A 15932-nucleotide genomic window follows, 5' to 3' on the forward strand; every position below is an offset into this window, starting at 1 on the left:
AATAATAATAATTTAAAAAAAATGTTGAGACCAATTCAAAGCTGTTATGCCAGAAAAGTGTCAAACACTATTAATAGCAAGAGCTGATTTGATAGATTCTAAAAGGAGGGCCTTGGAAAAATGTAGGGATGATCTTTTGGTACCTAAAACACCATTGGTATCTAGCAAAAGAATACCGTTTGTTACATCCTTCAACTGCATGAGCAGTAGGGTCTCTGGGATCATTAGGAGACACTGGTCATTACTGGGGAAGGGTCATGCAAATATTGAAGAGTTTAAATTATCACCACTTTTTTCTTATAGAAGAAATAGAAATTTGGAGGATGATTTTGGTTTCCTCTGATATTGGCAGCTCAAAAAAAAGTATACAGACAACATTCAGCCGTCCGAGCCTTGGCAACTTTCCCTGTCTTGGTGGTACTTGCTGCAATAACATGTTAAAAGGTGGGCATTTTTTTCACCCACATACGGGCAGGAGGTATCATAACTCCAAATAATATACATGCACTAGCAGTTATGTGGTGTATGTCCTGAGCTGTCCACGGGTCTCTTCTATGTGGGAGAGACCACAATCGATGTGAAGGCAAGAATTAGCAAGCATAAAAGCAGAATCAGGACAGGGTTTGTACCAAAACACTTCAAGGAGCTGGGACACTCTGTAAACCAATTACGGTTCAGAGTCAGTGATGATGTGCCGGTTCTAAGACGTGGGGGACTGGGGGGGGGAGGGGGGTGATATTGTTGCTCTCTTGAAAAAAACTGAAATGGATTTCCAAATTGGATACCCTGAGGCCTTGGGGTATGAATGTTGATTATAATCAGGGTTGCCTATTATAAGGGACTGGTGGGGTGAAGGCTTAGGGATTGTTCTCATTATGCGTGTCTCTTGATATACTGTTTTTAACCCTTTTTGTGTTTTTATAGCTCCCCTTTGTTTATTGAAATATGGACTGATGTGTATGGTGGGCATATGGGTATTAATATGTATGTTTAAACATGTGTTTATATTTACTGTATGTACTGCACTGTGAGGATGCATGCATCCTGGGGTATCCAATCTGTGTATTGGGTGGTATTATATATACCGTAATCTGGGTTACTGGTTAACTTTATAGGATTACCCAGGGTGCATTATTTTATTTTTTTTTAAATGTTTTTGTAATCTATATTACCTATGTATCCACCTATTATATTGTACCATAGATGATCCTGATTGCCTGCTAAAATGTTGGTGTTTTCCCTTTTGATTTTTTTGAACTGTGAAGGTTTTTTCTTTTCATTTATGGGTGTTCGCTACTGTGTATCAGCGCCCTCTGTATAAGCACGGCTGTATAGAGCTGTTTGTCTCTGATTAGAACATGCACCGCCCATATTAGGACATTCTGTGTTTGGACTAATGATTTTGAGCTGCGGGAGCTTGCGTTGTTTAAAGAGATATGGTGTCCAATGACGTCTGGACGCCGGGACATGCGCAGATGGAAGTAGACTGGATTGGTCCAGAGCCACGTCAGAATAAGGATATGATATGATAACGGAGGTGCTGCTTGGTGCTCCTAATATTTACAAACGTTCTTTATGGGGACATGTATCTGCAGTTCTATCATTTGTCTGTTTGTATATTAGCAATCGGGGTTGATATATTTTTTGGCTATTTGTTAGAGGGCAGTCTGGAAAAATGTGGGGCTATTTTTAACTGTTGAATATCTGTGTATGTATGGAGGTTTATTATGTTTTGTTTTCATTGGTGTATGTTAAAGTGAGGGGAGGGGTTTGCATTATATAGTTTCGGTTGAAACACTCCTGTACTGTGCTTGAGAAAGATTCTTTGGATCGAAATGTTGCCACAGGAGGCGGAATAAAATGTGAATTTTTTTTCACCAACGTTTGAGGCGCTGTCTTTTCTACTATCTGGTATGGACTTCTTTCCGGGATGAACTCCCTGGTTGTGATGTGCATCCTAATTAGTGTCCTGTAGGACCCTGGCTATATGAGGTGCAGTTTAACTTATAATTTTTGATTTATTAATAGCAAGTGTCATAGCTAAATCCAGTGTCAAGATTGGAAAGCTCTACTTTTCCCTATAGCTCAGCTGATGGTGCTCCAAAATGCAGATATCACATGTACCACTTAACAGAAATTCCCTCTAAGATAACATGCCCTTGGATAAGAATGGCAAAACAATCATTGAGTCTATAAAATCAGGAATCTATCAGGTGATATGAAGTTTACGGTGTTTTTTTTTTTGTAGTGCTGTGGCAACACTTACTTGTAGATTGTGTATGACAGATTGAGAACATAAAGGTGAATGCAAAAAAATAGACTACAAACAGATTCCAAAGTTTTGTAATTCTCAACATAAAGATCACACATCGTTTATAGACATTCTACACAAAGTACAAAAACTAATTGCTACATCAGAAGCATCCACAGGGCCAATAATGCCCCTTCTTCAATGCCCTCCTACTGCTCCATCTGGCAATTGAAAAGGGGATTCTTAATTATACACATACAGTTAAACAGGTGTGCTTGGAAAATTTAATTGTAATATACACAAAAGAAGGGGATTTAATGTGTTGTAAATATACACCGTTTAGCTATTACATTTGTATATTCAAACAAGAATTAAGTGGACAATATGTTACAGCAACTTACAAGTGAGACAAAATGCAAAACAAAACAGAGTCTGTACAGTAAAGAATGACTAACAAGATTTCAATGGGGTCTTCAGTTCAAATTCAACTAGTAAGTTGGCTGATTTTGCAAGAGTCCTGCACTAATTTAGAGCAAATTTAACACTTATCCAAATTAATTGTGGAAATAAAATTATATATCAAACATCAACTAAAAAAAGGGGAAGGTTAAGATGCGGTTTTGTCTTGCCTGGCTGAAATTACAATTTACAACATCACGACCAATATATCGGTAGAAGAATTCTGAAAATGCACAGTTTGGCCTAAAGTTTTTTTTTTTCTTTTTCAACTTTTCTCTTACCAAAAAGGAAGGGGGTTATGTCGATTTTCAAACTCACATTTACATTACTGAGGTTTTACAAATGTACAATTTTACAGTCAAAAGGGTTTATGTCCACTAACTGCAGGATACATCTGTATTTAAACATCAAAAAAATTAAAAGAAAAATACTACAAAGTTTTATATATATATATGCAAATATCTATATCAAGTATACACTACATATTTATACAAAGCGAAAAAAGGGTATAGGGGGTTAGAATTAAGGTGGACATGCTAAAGTAAGTCTCTTGAAATCAAAATATAGTCGTAAAAATGGCAGGTCATCTGCCTTGATCTCAATATCTGCACAATAAAACAAAACTTGGAAAAAAAGAAAATGTATATGCAAATTTATATATAAATTAATATATAAATTTATATTGAGTTTATGACATGGATAGATATGGAAAAATCTTGCTTACAAAAAGCATGTTTTAAAATATAAAAAAGGGGGAAAATGTGTTTTGGCTTAAAAGGTTTCAGTATCCTTTTGGACTTCACAAAGAGCAAATTTATTCACACGGGCTCTGAAGCACATAATAGAAAAATATGCAATCAGAAAAGGAGGGGGACATGTACAAGATATGTACAAGTGATTCTATACAGAAATACAGTGGGAAGGGTTAAGTTGATCTTTAAAATAATAATGTGTCAGGTGTAATAAAATTAAAGACATTTACATAAGTTTGCGGAAAGAACTACGCCCTGAATCTCCACGTGGTGGGCAGCATTAGGGGGATACAGTGGGTTCAGGAAGATCTCTAGATGATGCCATTGGAGGGACCACACATCGGCCCCAGATCCATACCATTCTTCATGTAGAACTTCTCCAACTTAGCAAGAATGTGTTTGCCATATGTGTATTTACGTAAGGTGGCAATGTGGGGTCGAATCTAAAAAAGAAGAATATGTGCGAGGCTTAGTACGGGTGACGCATCTTTACTCAATTAAAAAAGCTCTCTTTTAGTTAAAAAAAAAAAATATATATATATATAGCAATTATAAGCAGATCCTAGCCACTGCTTAAAAAACACAAGCCTCTTCTTCAAAACATACACCATAAACAATTAATTAAATCCTTAGGAAAAACTTCACCTTATAAATCCACAAACATTTATATTAGCAATTGTATGCAATTGTTTTAGCATACAACTTCATTTTATAATTTCACATACAATTGATAAAAAATAACAACTTTACAATTCAATCCAATTGGAAAAGTGGCCCCCCTGCCGGTTCAAGAAGATGACATATGTCCACATCTTTACCACACTGAGATGTTGGAAGGTGGAAAGATACTTGAAGCTGTAGTGTGCTTTTGTAGTGGGTGTATTCCCTTGTGTGATGGATAGCATGTAGTGCCTACTGTTACTTAAAGTGGTTTTCCCATGAACAAAAGTTAATTGTAATCACTACATATTGGAATAATAATTTCCACATGTTAATGATGTGGTTAAATAAAATATTCCTGTGCTGAGGTAATCTTATAAATGTGCCCCTGCTGTGTACTGTGTAATGGCTGTGTCTGACCCTACAGGGACACGGTCTGATCATACCACAGCTCCTGGGGGGGGGGGGGGAGAAAAAGAGTATACAGACAGGACAGAATGGGATCACAGCTGATTCTGTGAGGTAAAGCATTGCTTAAAAACAGGCAGGGAAATGTCTTACTCCCAAAAAAACAATCAGCTGTGACCCCGTGCTGTAATGTCTGTACACTCTTTTGCTTCCCTCCTGCCCAGAATCAGTGGTATCACCAGACTATGTTCCTGTATGGTCAGACACGGCCATTACACAGTAGGGGCACATTTATAAAATGATCTCTGCACAGGAACATTTTTTTAAACACATCCAATTGTGGACAATAATATTTCAAGATCTATTGATTAAAATTAACTTTCGTTCGTGGGAAAACCCCTTTAAAAGATAAAATGTTGTACTTCTGATATTTATAAAAATTAAGCTTTTCTAAAGCATTTAAAAAAAATGTTTGTAGCGTGCTTGTTTCAATGGAAATCAAGAGGTGGTCTTTTGTCTTAGGTTTCATGTTTTGAAATACACTTTTAGATGCCCAAAAACTAGAAATAGAGGGCACCATCAAACATAAATCATGTGTTTAACCTGCAGCATGCCAAAGGTACAGACTATACAAAAGGAGAGCGAAAGAGACATGCACATACGCAGGGATCAACATGTAAAATCACAACATTTTATTGATATCAGTTAACCACACACCACACATTATTTAAAATCATTTAAAACCACAAAAATTACAAATATTGCACCCAAGACAATAAGGGGGGAGAAAGAAGAGACATGGGTCCGATTCACTACCTAAAAACTCTCAATCACATTTCATGAATCATTACAGAATATTTACTCCAAAGGAGATGCCAGTGAACATTATCACAATTAGTCCAATTAAATTGGGGAGAAAATAACTGTCCTACTCCCCAACACCCTAATTGTGATAATGTTCACTGGCATCTCCTTTGGAGTAAATATTCTGTAATGATTCATGAAATGTGATTGAGAGTTTTCAGGTAGTGAATCGGACCCATGTCTCTTCTTTCTCCCCCCTTATTGTCTTGGGTGCAATATTTGTAATTTTTGTGGTTTTAAATGATTTTAAATAATGTGTGGTGGGTGGTTAACTGATATCAATAAAATTTTGTGATTTTACATGTTGATCCCTGCATATGTGCATGTCTCTTTCGCTCTCCTTTTGTATACACTTTTAGATGCCAGTCCATTAATGTTCTAGACCAATAACACTGGTCTACAAAAAAAAAAAAATTTCTGGCATGGACTTTAAGAACAGTTTTAGACTAATTTGATGGTGCTGAATTCAAGCCTGATCTTATAATTTCTCTATCACATCACGCTTTTGCGCTACAGGTATATAGCCCATTTTCAAGAATTCCATGATAAATATAAGTAGTGTATGAAAAGTGCCGGTTTATACGGTTCACTAAGGTAAATTTAGTTTTCATTTAGTCTCCCAATAAATGTGAGGATATCTTTGTTTTCATTGAACATGCATAATTCCCTTTTGTTATGATAACACCCTTGTTTTCTGTGCTACTGGACAGTAGAGCTACAGCAAAGAATTGGGTGAAAAATGAATGGCCTCAGCAACAGAGTTTGGCACCTGGCGATAAGAATGTCATCCATGATCCTCTAGTGGATAGGAAGGACATTGTCTTTCCTCCCTTACACATAAAACTTGGATTGATGAAGCAGTTTGTCAAAGCTCTCAATCACAGTGGAGAATGCTTTAAAGGGAACCGGTCACCCCGTTTTTTCCGTATGAGATAAAAGTACTGTTAAATAGGGCCTGAGCTGTGCATTACAATAGTGTATTTTGTGGACCCCGATTCCCCACCTATGCTGCCGAAATACTTTACCAAAGTAGTCAATCAGGCTGGTCTGGTCAGATGGGCGTGGTGCCTTCCCCCAGATCTTGCTTAGTTTTCCGTTGGTGGCGTAGTGGTGTGCGCATGCCCAAGTCCAGAATCCACTGCACAGGGGAGGGAAAATAGCGCGATCTGCGCTATTCCCCTGGTGATCGGTGGGGGCGGCCATCTTCCTGTGGCCGCGCGTGCGCAGATCGAGCGCTCTGCTGCCCGGGGCTTCAGGAAAATGGCCGCGGGATGCCGCGCATGCGCAGATGGAGATCGCGGCGGCCATTTTCCTGAAGCAGAGTTCGCATGTTTGCTTCAGGAAAATGGCCGCCACCAACGGAAAACTAAGCAAGATCTGGGGGAAGACACCACGCCCATCTGACCAGACCAGCCTGATTGACAGGCGAAAACGACTACTTTGGTAACGTATTTCGGCAGCATAGGTGGGGAATCTGGGTCCACAAAATACACTATTGTAATGCACAGCTCAGGCCCTATTTAACAGTATTTTTATCTCATACGGAAAAAACGGGGTGACAGGTTCCCTTTAACTATATATGTTCAACTTTTCCTCATCTTAGTGAAGAGAAGAAAAAGGCTGGAATATTTGATGGACCTCAAATAAGAACACTTATGAGAGACCCAAATTATATCACATCAATGAATGAGACAGAAGAAAGAGCTTGGAATGCATTTTGTAATGTGGTGCAGAATTTTCTAAGGAATAAGAAAGCAGACAACTATGAAGAGATTGTGGAAGAGCTACTAATGAGTGTCTGCGAAATCTTGGATGTAGAATGAGTATCAAGATTCACTATTTACACAGCCATTTGGACTTTTTTCCAGAGAACCTTGGGGATGTGAGCGAGGAACAAGGAGAATGTTTTCATCAGGACGTTAAAACAATGGAAGAACGGTATCAAGGCCGGTGGGACTCACATATGATGGCTGACTATTGCTGGAGCTTGATGAGAGACAACCCAGAAGCTGTACATCACAGATCAGTCAAGAAAAGAAAGTTCAAATAACTGCCATTTGCCATTCATATGTGTGCCATATATATGTGTTTTTATATTTTGTAGTTTAATTCTGTAAGTATATTTGTTTTGCTGTACATTGACTTTGTAATCTTTGCTATTCCTTGATTAAAAATATACAATGTAGTATCGAAAATCATGTGTTTTTATCATAAAACATTAGATAGGAGTAATTTTAATCAAAAATTGAAAATATCTCGAAATCCTGATGTGATAGGCAAAAACGGAGTTCATATTCGTAATCAGCAGCCAAAATTGACTTAAAATATATTTTAAAACCTTTTGCCAGAAAAATTGCGTTGACCAGTGTAATTCGACTGCAAAGTTTCAAAACAAAAAAGGCTCTTAGCCCTTCTTTAAATATATGAACTAAGACCAAAGACCCTTCAGCTAAAAATTTACTTGTAGGACTTGTACATTTACCTTGTGCATGACAATTTTACGCTGTGCCGGCTCTGCCACATCAATCATTTTTTGCACCACATAGTTGGCATACTGATCCTTCATCATGGTATACAAGGCACTGTGAGGCCCGTCATTCATCGAACAAACTTCATCAATTAGCATTGCCCGCTCTGTGCGAGACGCATGTGTCACGCACTTCTCCACCACATTACTATGAAGGAAAAAAAACAAAACAAAAGGATGAATATACACCTCATATAAAACAGACCGTTTTGCTATGTAATCTGAAGATAGCACAAGGTTTTGTTTGGGTACATTGATTGTTTTAGCACCAGTAGTTTATCATTGCTGTGACTAGCCTCGGTCCCACATACCCCCTTCTGTGATCATCTTTGGACACAAAGAGCCTGGTGTGGGTGGGATTAGCTTTCTCAGTTCTGCTTCACTCTAAATCTAGAAGCTCTGATTGTGCCAGAAAGGCTGTACTCAGCAACTTACATGATAAATCATTGGGATTCAGATTCTTTTTGCCTACATCAGGCTCATCACAGATGAGATAGCAAAAACCTGCTGACAGATTCCCTTTAAGTACATCTAGCTGCCTAGTAAATGCAAAAAATAATCGGTGACAATTCCAGACCTACACATCACCAGTTAAAGGCAACAGCATTGGCAATTTAAAATTGGGGATGCATGCCTCTAAGGATGTGCCCCAACAGCCACCAATAGTCAACAAAAATGGGAGAATGATGCAGTAAATCCAGTGAACTGAACCTTTTATTAACCCATGGGATGTTCTAGGACATATACAGTCATGGCCAAAAGTATTGACACCCCTGCAATTCTGTCAGATAATACTCAATTTCTTCCTGAAAATGATTGCAAACACAAATTCTTCGGTATTATTATCTTCAATTAATTTGTCTTAAATGAAAAAACACAAAAGAGAATGAAGCAAAAAGCAAAACATTGATCATTTCACACAAAACTCAAAAAATGGGCCAGACAAAAGTATTGGCACCCTCAGCCTAATACTTGGTTGCACAACCTTTAGCCAAAATAACTGCGACCAACCGCTTCCGGTAACCATCAATGAGTTTCTTACAATGCTCTGCTGGAATTTTAGACCATTCTTCTTTGGCAAACTGCTCCAGGTCCCTGATATTTGAAGGGTGCCTTCTCCAAACTGCCATTTTTAGATCTCTCCACAGGTGTTCTATGGGATTCAGGTCTGGACTCATTGCTGGCCACCTTAGAAGTCTCCAGTGCTTTCTCTCAAACCATTTTCTAGTGTTTTTTGAAGTGTGTTTTGGGGCATTGTCCTGCTGGAAGATCCATGACTTCTGAGGGAGACCCAGCTTTCTCACACTGGGCCCTACATTATGCTGCAAAATTTGTTGGTAGTCTTCAGACTTCATAATGCCATGCACACAGTCAAGCAGTCCAGTGCCAGAGGCAGCAAAGCAACCCCAAAACATAAGGGAACCTCCGCCATGTTTGACTGTAGGGACCGTGTTCTTTTCTTTGAATGCCTCTTTTTTTCTCCTGTAAACTCTATGTTTATGCCTTTGCCCAAAAAGCTCTACTTTTGTCTCATCTGACAGAGAACATTCTTCCAAAATGTTTTAGGCTTTTTCAGATAAGTTTTGGCAAACTCCAGCCTGGCTTTTTTATGTCTCGGGGTAAGAAGTGGGGTCTTCCTGGGTCTCCTACCATACAATGCCTTTTCATTCAGATGCTGACGGATAGTACGGGTTGACATTGTTGTACCCTCGGACTGCAGGGCAGCTTGAACTTGTTTGGATGTTAGTCGAGGTTCTTTATCCAACATCCGCACAATCTTGCATTGAAATCTCTTGTCAATTTTTCTTTTCCGTCCACATTTAGGGAGGTTAGCCACAGTGCCATGGGCTTTAAACTTCTTGATGACACTGCGCACAGTAGACACAGGAACATTCAGGTCTTTGAAGATGGACTTGTAGCCTTGAGATTGTTCATGCTTCCTCACAATTTGGTTTCTCAAGTCCTCAGACAGTTCTTTGGTCTTCTTTCTTTTCTCCATGCTCAATGTGGTACACACAAGGACACAGGACAGAGGTTGAGTCAACTTTAATCCATGTCAACTGCCTGCAAGTATGATTTAGTTATTGCCAACACCTGTTAGGTGCCACAGGTAAGTTACAGGTGCTGTTAATTATGCAAATTAGAGAAGCATCGCATGATTTTTCAAACGGTGCCAATACTTTTGTCCACCCCCTTTTTTATGTTTGGTGTGGAATTATTTCCAATTTGGCTTTAGGGCAATTCTTTTTGTGTTTTTTTCATTTAAGACAAATTAAATGAAGATAATAATACCAAAGAATTTGTGTTTGCAATCATTTTCAGGAAGAAACTGAGTATTATCTGACAGAATTGCAGGGGTGTTAATACTTTTGGCCATGACTGTACATCAGCTGTGATTTTAAAGATTAAACTTTCATGACCTAAGAAAAGAGGGTGTACCCTACAAAACAGTCTCAAGATATATATATATATATATATATATATATTTTTTTTTTTTAATTATTTTAGCGCCATTTATTCCATGGTGTTTTACATGTGAGGAGGGGTATACATAAAAACAGGTACAATAATCTTGAACAATACAAGTTACAACTGGTACAGGAGGAGAGAGGACCCTGCCCGCGAGGGCCCACAATCTACAAGGGGCGGGTGAGGATACAGTAGGTGTATATATATATATATATATATATATATATATATATATATATATATATATATATATATATATATATACACACATACACACACATATATATTTATATATATATATATATACACACACACACACGTATACACTCACATTATATATTATATATATATATATTATATATATATTATATATATATATATATATATATACTCTTGAATTATTGTATCATAACCAAAAATAATCCAAAATCTATATTGAATGTGCACATTATTAATTGGACAGCCTAGCAGATTCTGATATAATTGATGTTTCAAAACTGTAATTAAAGAACACTGTGATGAGGGAGCAGCCGCCATCTTGGATATGGGGCATAATGCTGGCCTCCCATCAGAGATTGGCCTGACTCCATTTTGTCTCATATCAGAATTCACCTGGTCACACGTCTGCAGGGACATGAGCCCTCCTTGCCCCCACCTTTTGACTACTTGAATGAAGACCCTTTAGTATGGTAATGGGCTGAAACCAGTGTAGCAGGCAGATGGCACTTCAAAGCTTGAGTGAGGAAGCCTGACCTGAGAGACAAAGGGGGCGCCGGAGAGCTGTGCCTGTGCGGTTACGTCATGGATTGGTGACGTGGGAGGAACCAGTTTATTTCACATTGGTGGCAGTGTGGTGGGATCAGAGTAATAGTGTGCGTGGGACCCCTACTCCCAGACACTAAAGACTACCAGCTGTAACTTTCACACAGGCGCTGAACGAACCCTGGTACGTCCTGAGGTGGTGTCCCCTCAAGACTTGGTACCGGGAAAAACCCTTACCGTCTCCGGAATTAGAGGCGTGGAACCGGCGCTGCCTGTCGCAAAGGTGTTTTTAGACTGGGGCGCCGGGAGGGGAATGCGGGAGGTGGCAGTAACGCCAAATATTCCTGCCAATGTGTTACTTGGGACCGATTTGGGGCGGCTAGTGTCTCAGTATGTGGCCACTGAATCCCCAAGTTCGGCTCCCCAAGAATGTCATGACTTTACTGTGAATGCCGATGTTGATGTGTTGCATGTGCTTCAACAGTGGAGGGAGTGAAACCTGAGGGTAATCCATGCACTGACACCACACACACAGGGCTTAAAGGGAGGACAGGTAAGGAGACTGTAGGGGAGAGCTCAGAGGTGGAGGGAGGGGCTGCTATGGGCAGTGTAGGGCCCCTAAGTGGATCCAGCCTGCTGAGTCTAGGGCCTCTGCAGGAAGAGGAACCGGCCATGGGGGGGAGGGGGCGTCCCAGGAGAGGAGCAACCAGGTAAGACCCCAGGGCAGGAGTTCCCCACACCCGGGATGTCAGGAAGCCAGGGAATTCTGCCTGACCCGGCGACTTGGTCAGGAGCCGAGGGGAAGCAGGCGCTACCCGTGGGCACATCGGTCGTGGCCGCTGTCACCAGGAGTGGGAGCGCCGGAGCACAAGGCGCTTCGCAGAGGCCTGACGGCTTCCCCATCTCAGACCAAGTGGCTGCCGAGTCAGACAGCAGCCAGGAGACAGATCCCGGGGAGCTGACAGCGCATGTGGCAGTGTCGTCCATTCTTGCCACATCGAGTCAGGGATTTCAGGCAGTGTTGGAAGCGGACGCTAGCCTGAAAACTCTCAAGGAGCATACGGCACAGCCTCCCAGGGAGTCAGACCGTGAGCGGGTGGTCTGGGACCAGGGACGGCTGTACCAGGTAACGGTCCACCAGGGTTCACCGGACGCGTGGCCCAGGGACTGACAGTTAGTGGTACCCTATCCGTTCAGGGCAGAATTGTTGCGGATAGCTCACGAGATTCCCATGGCCGGGACACACAGGGATTGCTAAAACCAGGGCCAGGCTAGCGCAGCATTTCTACTGGCCTGGAATGAGGACCGAGGTAATTGCCTACTGCCATTCGTGTGACACCTGTCAGAGGGTGGGAAAGGCGAGGCGGCGCCCCAAAGCCCCACTGGTAACTGTCCATCATTGAAGAGCCTTTCTCGAGGGTGGCTGTGGATCTCATTGGGCCTCAGTCCACTCCCAGCCGCTCCGGAAAATGCTTCATATTAACGGTAGTGGACTATGCCACTCGGTACCCAGAGGCAGTAGCTTTGTCGCCCATTCGGGCTGACAAAGTGGCCACTGCCTTACTGGAGATCTTCTCCAGAGTGGGGTTTCCCCAGGAAATGCTCACCGACCGAGGGACCCAGTTCATGTCACAGCTGATGGAGTCTCTCTGTAAGCAGATACAGGTGCAACATCTGGTAGCCAGCCCATATCACCCACAGACCAATGGCCTGTGTGAGCGGTTCAATGGCACCTTAAAGCAGATGCTTAAGATATTGGTCGACTCCCACGGGAGACTAGGAGCGGTATCACCCACACCTATTTGCCTACCGGGAGGTTCCACAGGCCTCAACGGGGTTCTCCCCCTTTGAGCTCCTGTATGGGCGATTTGTACGGGGGCCCCTTGCGCTGGTGAAGGAAGCATGGGAAGGATATTTGGCCACCCCTGGAGTGTTGGTCATTGAGTATGTCGTGCGTTTCCGGGACAGAATGACGGCCTTGACGCGGCTGGTGCATGACAATATGGCCCAGGCTGACCAGAAGTGGTGGTACGACCAGAATGCTTGTGAGAGGACTTACCAGGTGGGTCAAAAGGTGTGGGTACTGGTCCCCGTCCCACAAAACAAGCTTCAGGCGGCCTGGGAGGGTCCATACCTCGTGCACCAGCAGCTCAACGCCGTCACCTATCTGGTCACCGTGGACCTCGCCCGTGGAAGGAGGAAGGCCTTCCACGTGTACATGATGAAGGCACATCATGAGCGGGAGGCTTGTGCCCACCCAGTCTGCAACCTTCCCGAGGAAGGTGAGGTAGAAACCCTCCTGGATCTGCTCACCCAAGCCAAGGCGGGGGGGGGATCCATCGAAGATGTGGGGGTTGGCCACCAGCTCTCGGAGGACCAACGTTTCTAGCTGGGGGTCACCCTACACCCCTTTCGGGGGCTGTTCAGCAGCCTGCCCGGAAGGACTGAGGCAGCCGTCCATGATGTAGACACCGGCAATCACTCCCCGATCCGGTGTTCAGCATATTCGGGTCTCTCTTGAGGTGCAGCAGCACATGCGCCAAGAGAGACGAGATGCTGAAGCTAGGGGTGATCCAAGCGTCCAACAGCGCATGGGCATCGCCTGTAGTCCTCGTCCCTAAAAAGGACCGAACTACGTGGTTCTGCGTGGACTACCGGGGGCTCACCGATGCGTACCCAATGCCGCGCATCGATGACCTGCTCGATCAGCTGGCCAGGGACAAGTACCTGACTCACATGGATCTAAGCAGGGAATATTGGCAGATTCCCCTGACCCCTAAGGCACTGGAACGCTCTGCCTTTATCACCCCATTTGGACTGTACGAGTCCATGGGGCATGAAGAATGTCCCTGCCACTTTTCAGCGGATGGTCAACATGCTGCTCGAGGGACTGGAAGGGTATGCGTCCGCATACCTGGATGACATGGTCATCTTCAAACCCACCTGGGAGGATCACCTAGAGCACCTGGCGCAGGTGCTCGGGTGGATCCAGCGAGCAGGCTTGACCATTAAGCCAGAAAAATGCCAGCTGGGTATGAGTGAGGTCCACTACCTGGGACACCGGGTAGGTGGGGGAGCTCTGAAGCCCGGGAAGGTGGATGCCATCACCTCCTGGCCCTCCCCCAGGACCAAGAAGCAAGTGATGTCATTCTTGGGGACTGCCGGGTACTATGGGAGGTTTGTTCCACACTATAGTACCCTGGCCAAGCCCCTAACGGACCTCACCAAGAAGAAGCTGACTGTCGCAGTCGACTGGACAGTCGCCTGCTAGACATCTTTCCAGGTGCTCAAAACTGCCCTTTCTAGCTCTCCTGTACTACAGGCAGCTGACTTCACGTGGCCGTTCGTAGTACAGACCGACACCAGCGACTTTGCCCTCGGTGCTGTGCTCAGCCAGGTCGACACTACGGGTCATGAACACCCCGTTTTGTACCTGAGCAGGCAGCTCCTGCCGAGGGAAGTGGTCTATTCCACGATGGCGAAGGAATGTCTGACAATTGTATGGGCCCTGCAGCGTCTGCAGCCATACTTGTACAGACGCCAATTCACCATGGAAACAGACCACAACCCCCTCAGCTGGTTACACACGGTCTCTGGGATGAATGGGAGGTTGCTACGCTGGAGCCTTGCTCTCCAGCAGTATCAGTTCACCATTCGCCACCGAAGAGGCAGAGACCATGGTAACGCTGATGGGTTGTCCTGGCGAGAGAAGGTGCAGAAGGACACATGGGGGAACACAGGAATGTGATACCCCCTAAAGCAGGGAGGTGTGATGAGGGAACAGCCACCATCTTGGATATGGGGCATAATGCTGGCCTGCTATCAGAGATTGGCCTGACTATTTTGTCATATCAGAATTCACCTGGTCACACGTCTGCAAGGACATGGGCATTCCTGGCCCCCACTTTTTGACTACTTGAATGAAGACCCTTTAGTATGGTAATGGACTGAGACCAGTGTAGCAGGCAGATGGCACTTCAAAGCTTGAGTGAGCATGCCACGCCAGCAGGGGGCATGGAGGTGCCTGGGGGCTCAATTAAAGCATACATGTCCGAAGGCTACAGGAGGACACGTCTATTGTCTTCCCAGCCGGACCATCTACAACATGAAATTATGAATTATGGACGCATCGTCCGAGGTACAGGCTCATAAAAAATATCCTCATAGCCCTGAATAAATTGCACATCTGTCAGTCAGTGAGAGTCCTGGAACCTGAGATATAGAGATAAGCCTCCCACAGCGATAGAATGGGTCCAGGTTTGAGCCCTGTACGACCGGCAGAACAAATCACATGCGCTGGTACCGCCCGTGTACTGATCCGATCATCCTGAGAGAAGTTATTCCATTTATTAGGTATTGGGAATAGATTCTGCAGGGAAGCTGAGGGGGTGGAGATTGTTTAGCCCACCCAGGTACAGGTAGGAGGGACGCAGAAGGATTAAAAACCGAGGACACATGGACAGTGAGACAACAGAAGAAGATGATGATGATGAAATAAAGAACAGGGCATATGCCAGCCAGAGAGGAGCAAGCAGATGCTTTTTGGGGGCTGCCCGGCAACTAGAAGTCTTGTACCTGTGGAACACAGAGCTCCCCGGCCTCCACAAGCGACCTTCAACCTGGTAAATTGACCTCCAGCTTTATACCTCTAAGCCTTGTACTATTATTGTTATATTTTACTCTGACTAACTCTTGGTATATTTTTACTGTATATTTCTTGTAATTATCTAGTGTGCCCTTAAGGCAATTAAACCATAAATTAATTTTGGGCTGATCCTTT

At 43.3% G+C, this 15932-nt stretch overlaps 1 protein-coding gene across 21 annotated transcripts in view; it reads right to left on the reverse strand.

Annotated features, from left to right (window-relative positions):
• Nucleotides 1-2327: 2327 nt before the first annotated feature.
• PUM1 (pumilio RNA binding family member 1) overlaps nt 2328-15932 on the reverse strand; it is a 401680-nt gene continuing 388075 nt past the window's right edge. For all 21 annotated transcript variants that reach the window (XM_077295564.1, XM_077295579.1, XM_077295569.1 and 18 more), the window contains 2 exons: nt 7877-8069; nt 2328-3905 (listed from right to left, as the gene is read on the reverse strand). In XM_077295564.1, the coding sequence (XP_077151679.1) occupies nt 3774-3905; nt 7877-8069 (325 nt within the window). In that variant the 3' untranslated portion in view covers nt 2328-3773. The remainder of the gene's footprint in view (nt 3906-7876; nt 8070-15932) is intronic.

The sequence above is a fragment of the Ranitomeya variabilis genome, chromosome 3 (genome assembly GCF_051348905.1).
Source record: "Ranitomeya variabilis isolate aRanVar5 chromosome 3, aRanVar5.hap1, whole genome shotgun sequence".
NCBI classification, from domain to species: Eukaryota; Metazoa; Chordata; class Amphibia; order Anura; family Dendrobatidae; genus Ranitomeya; species Ranitomeya variabilis.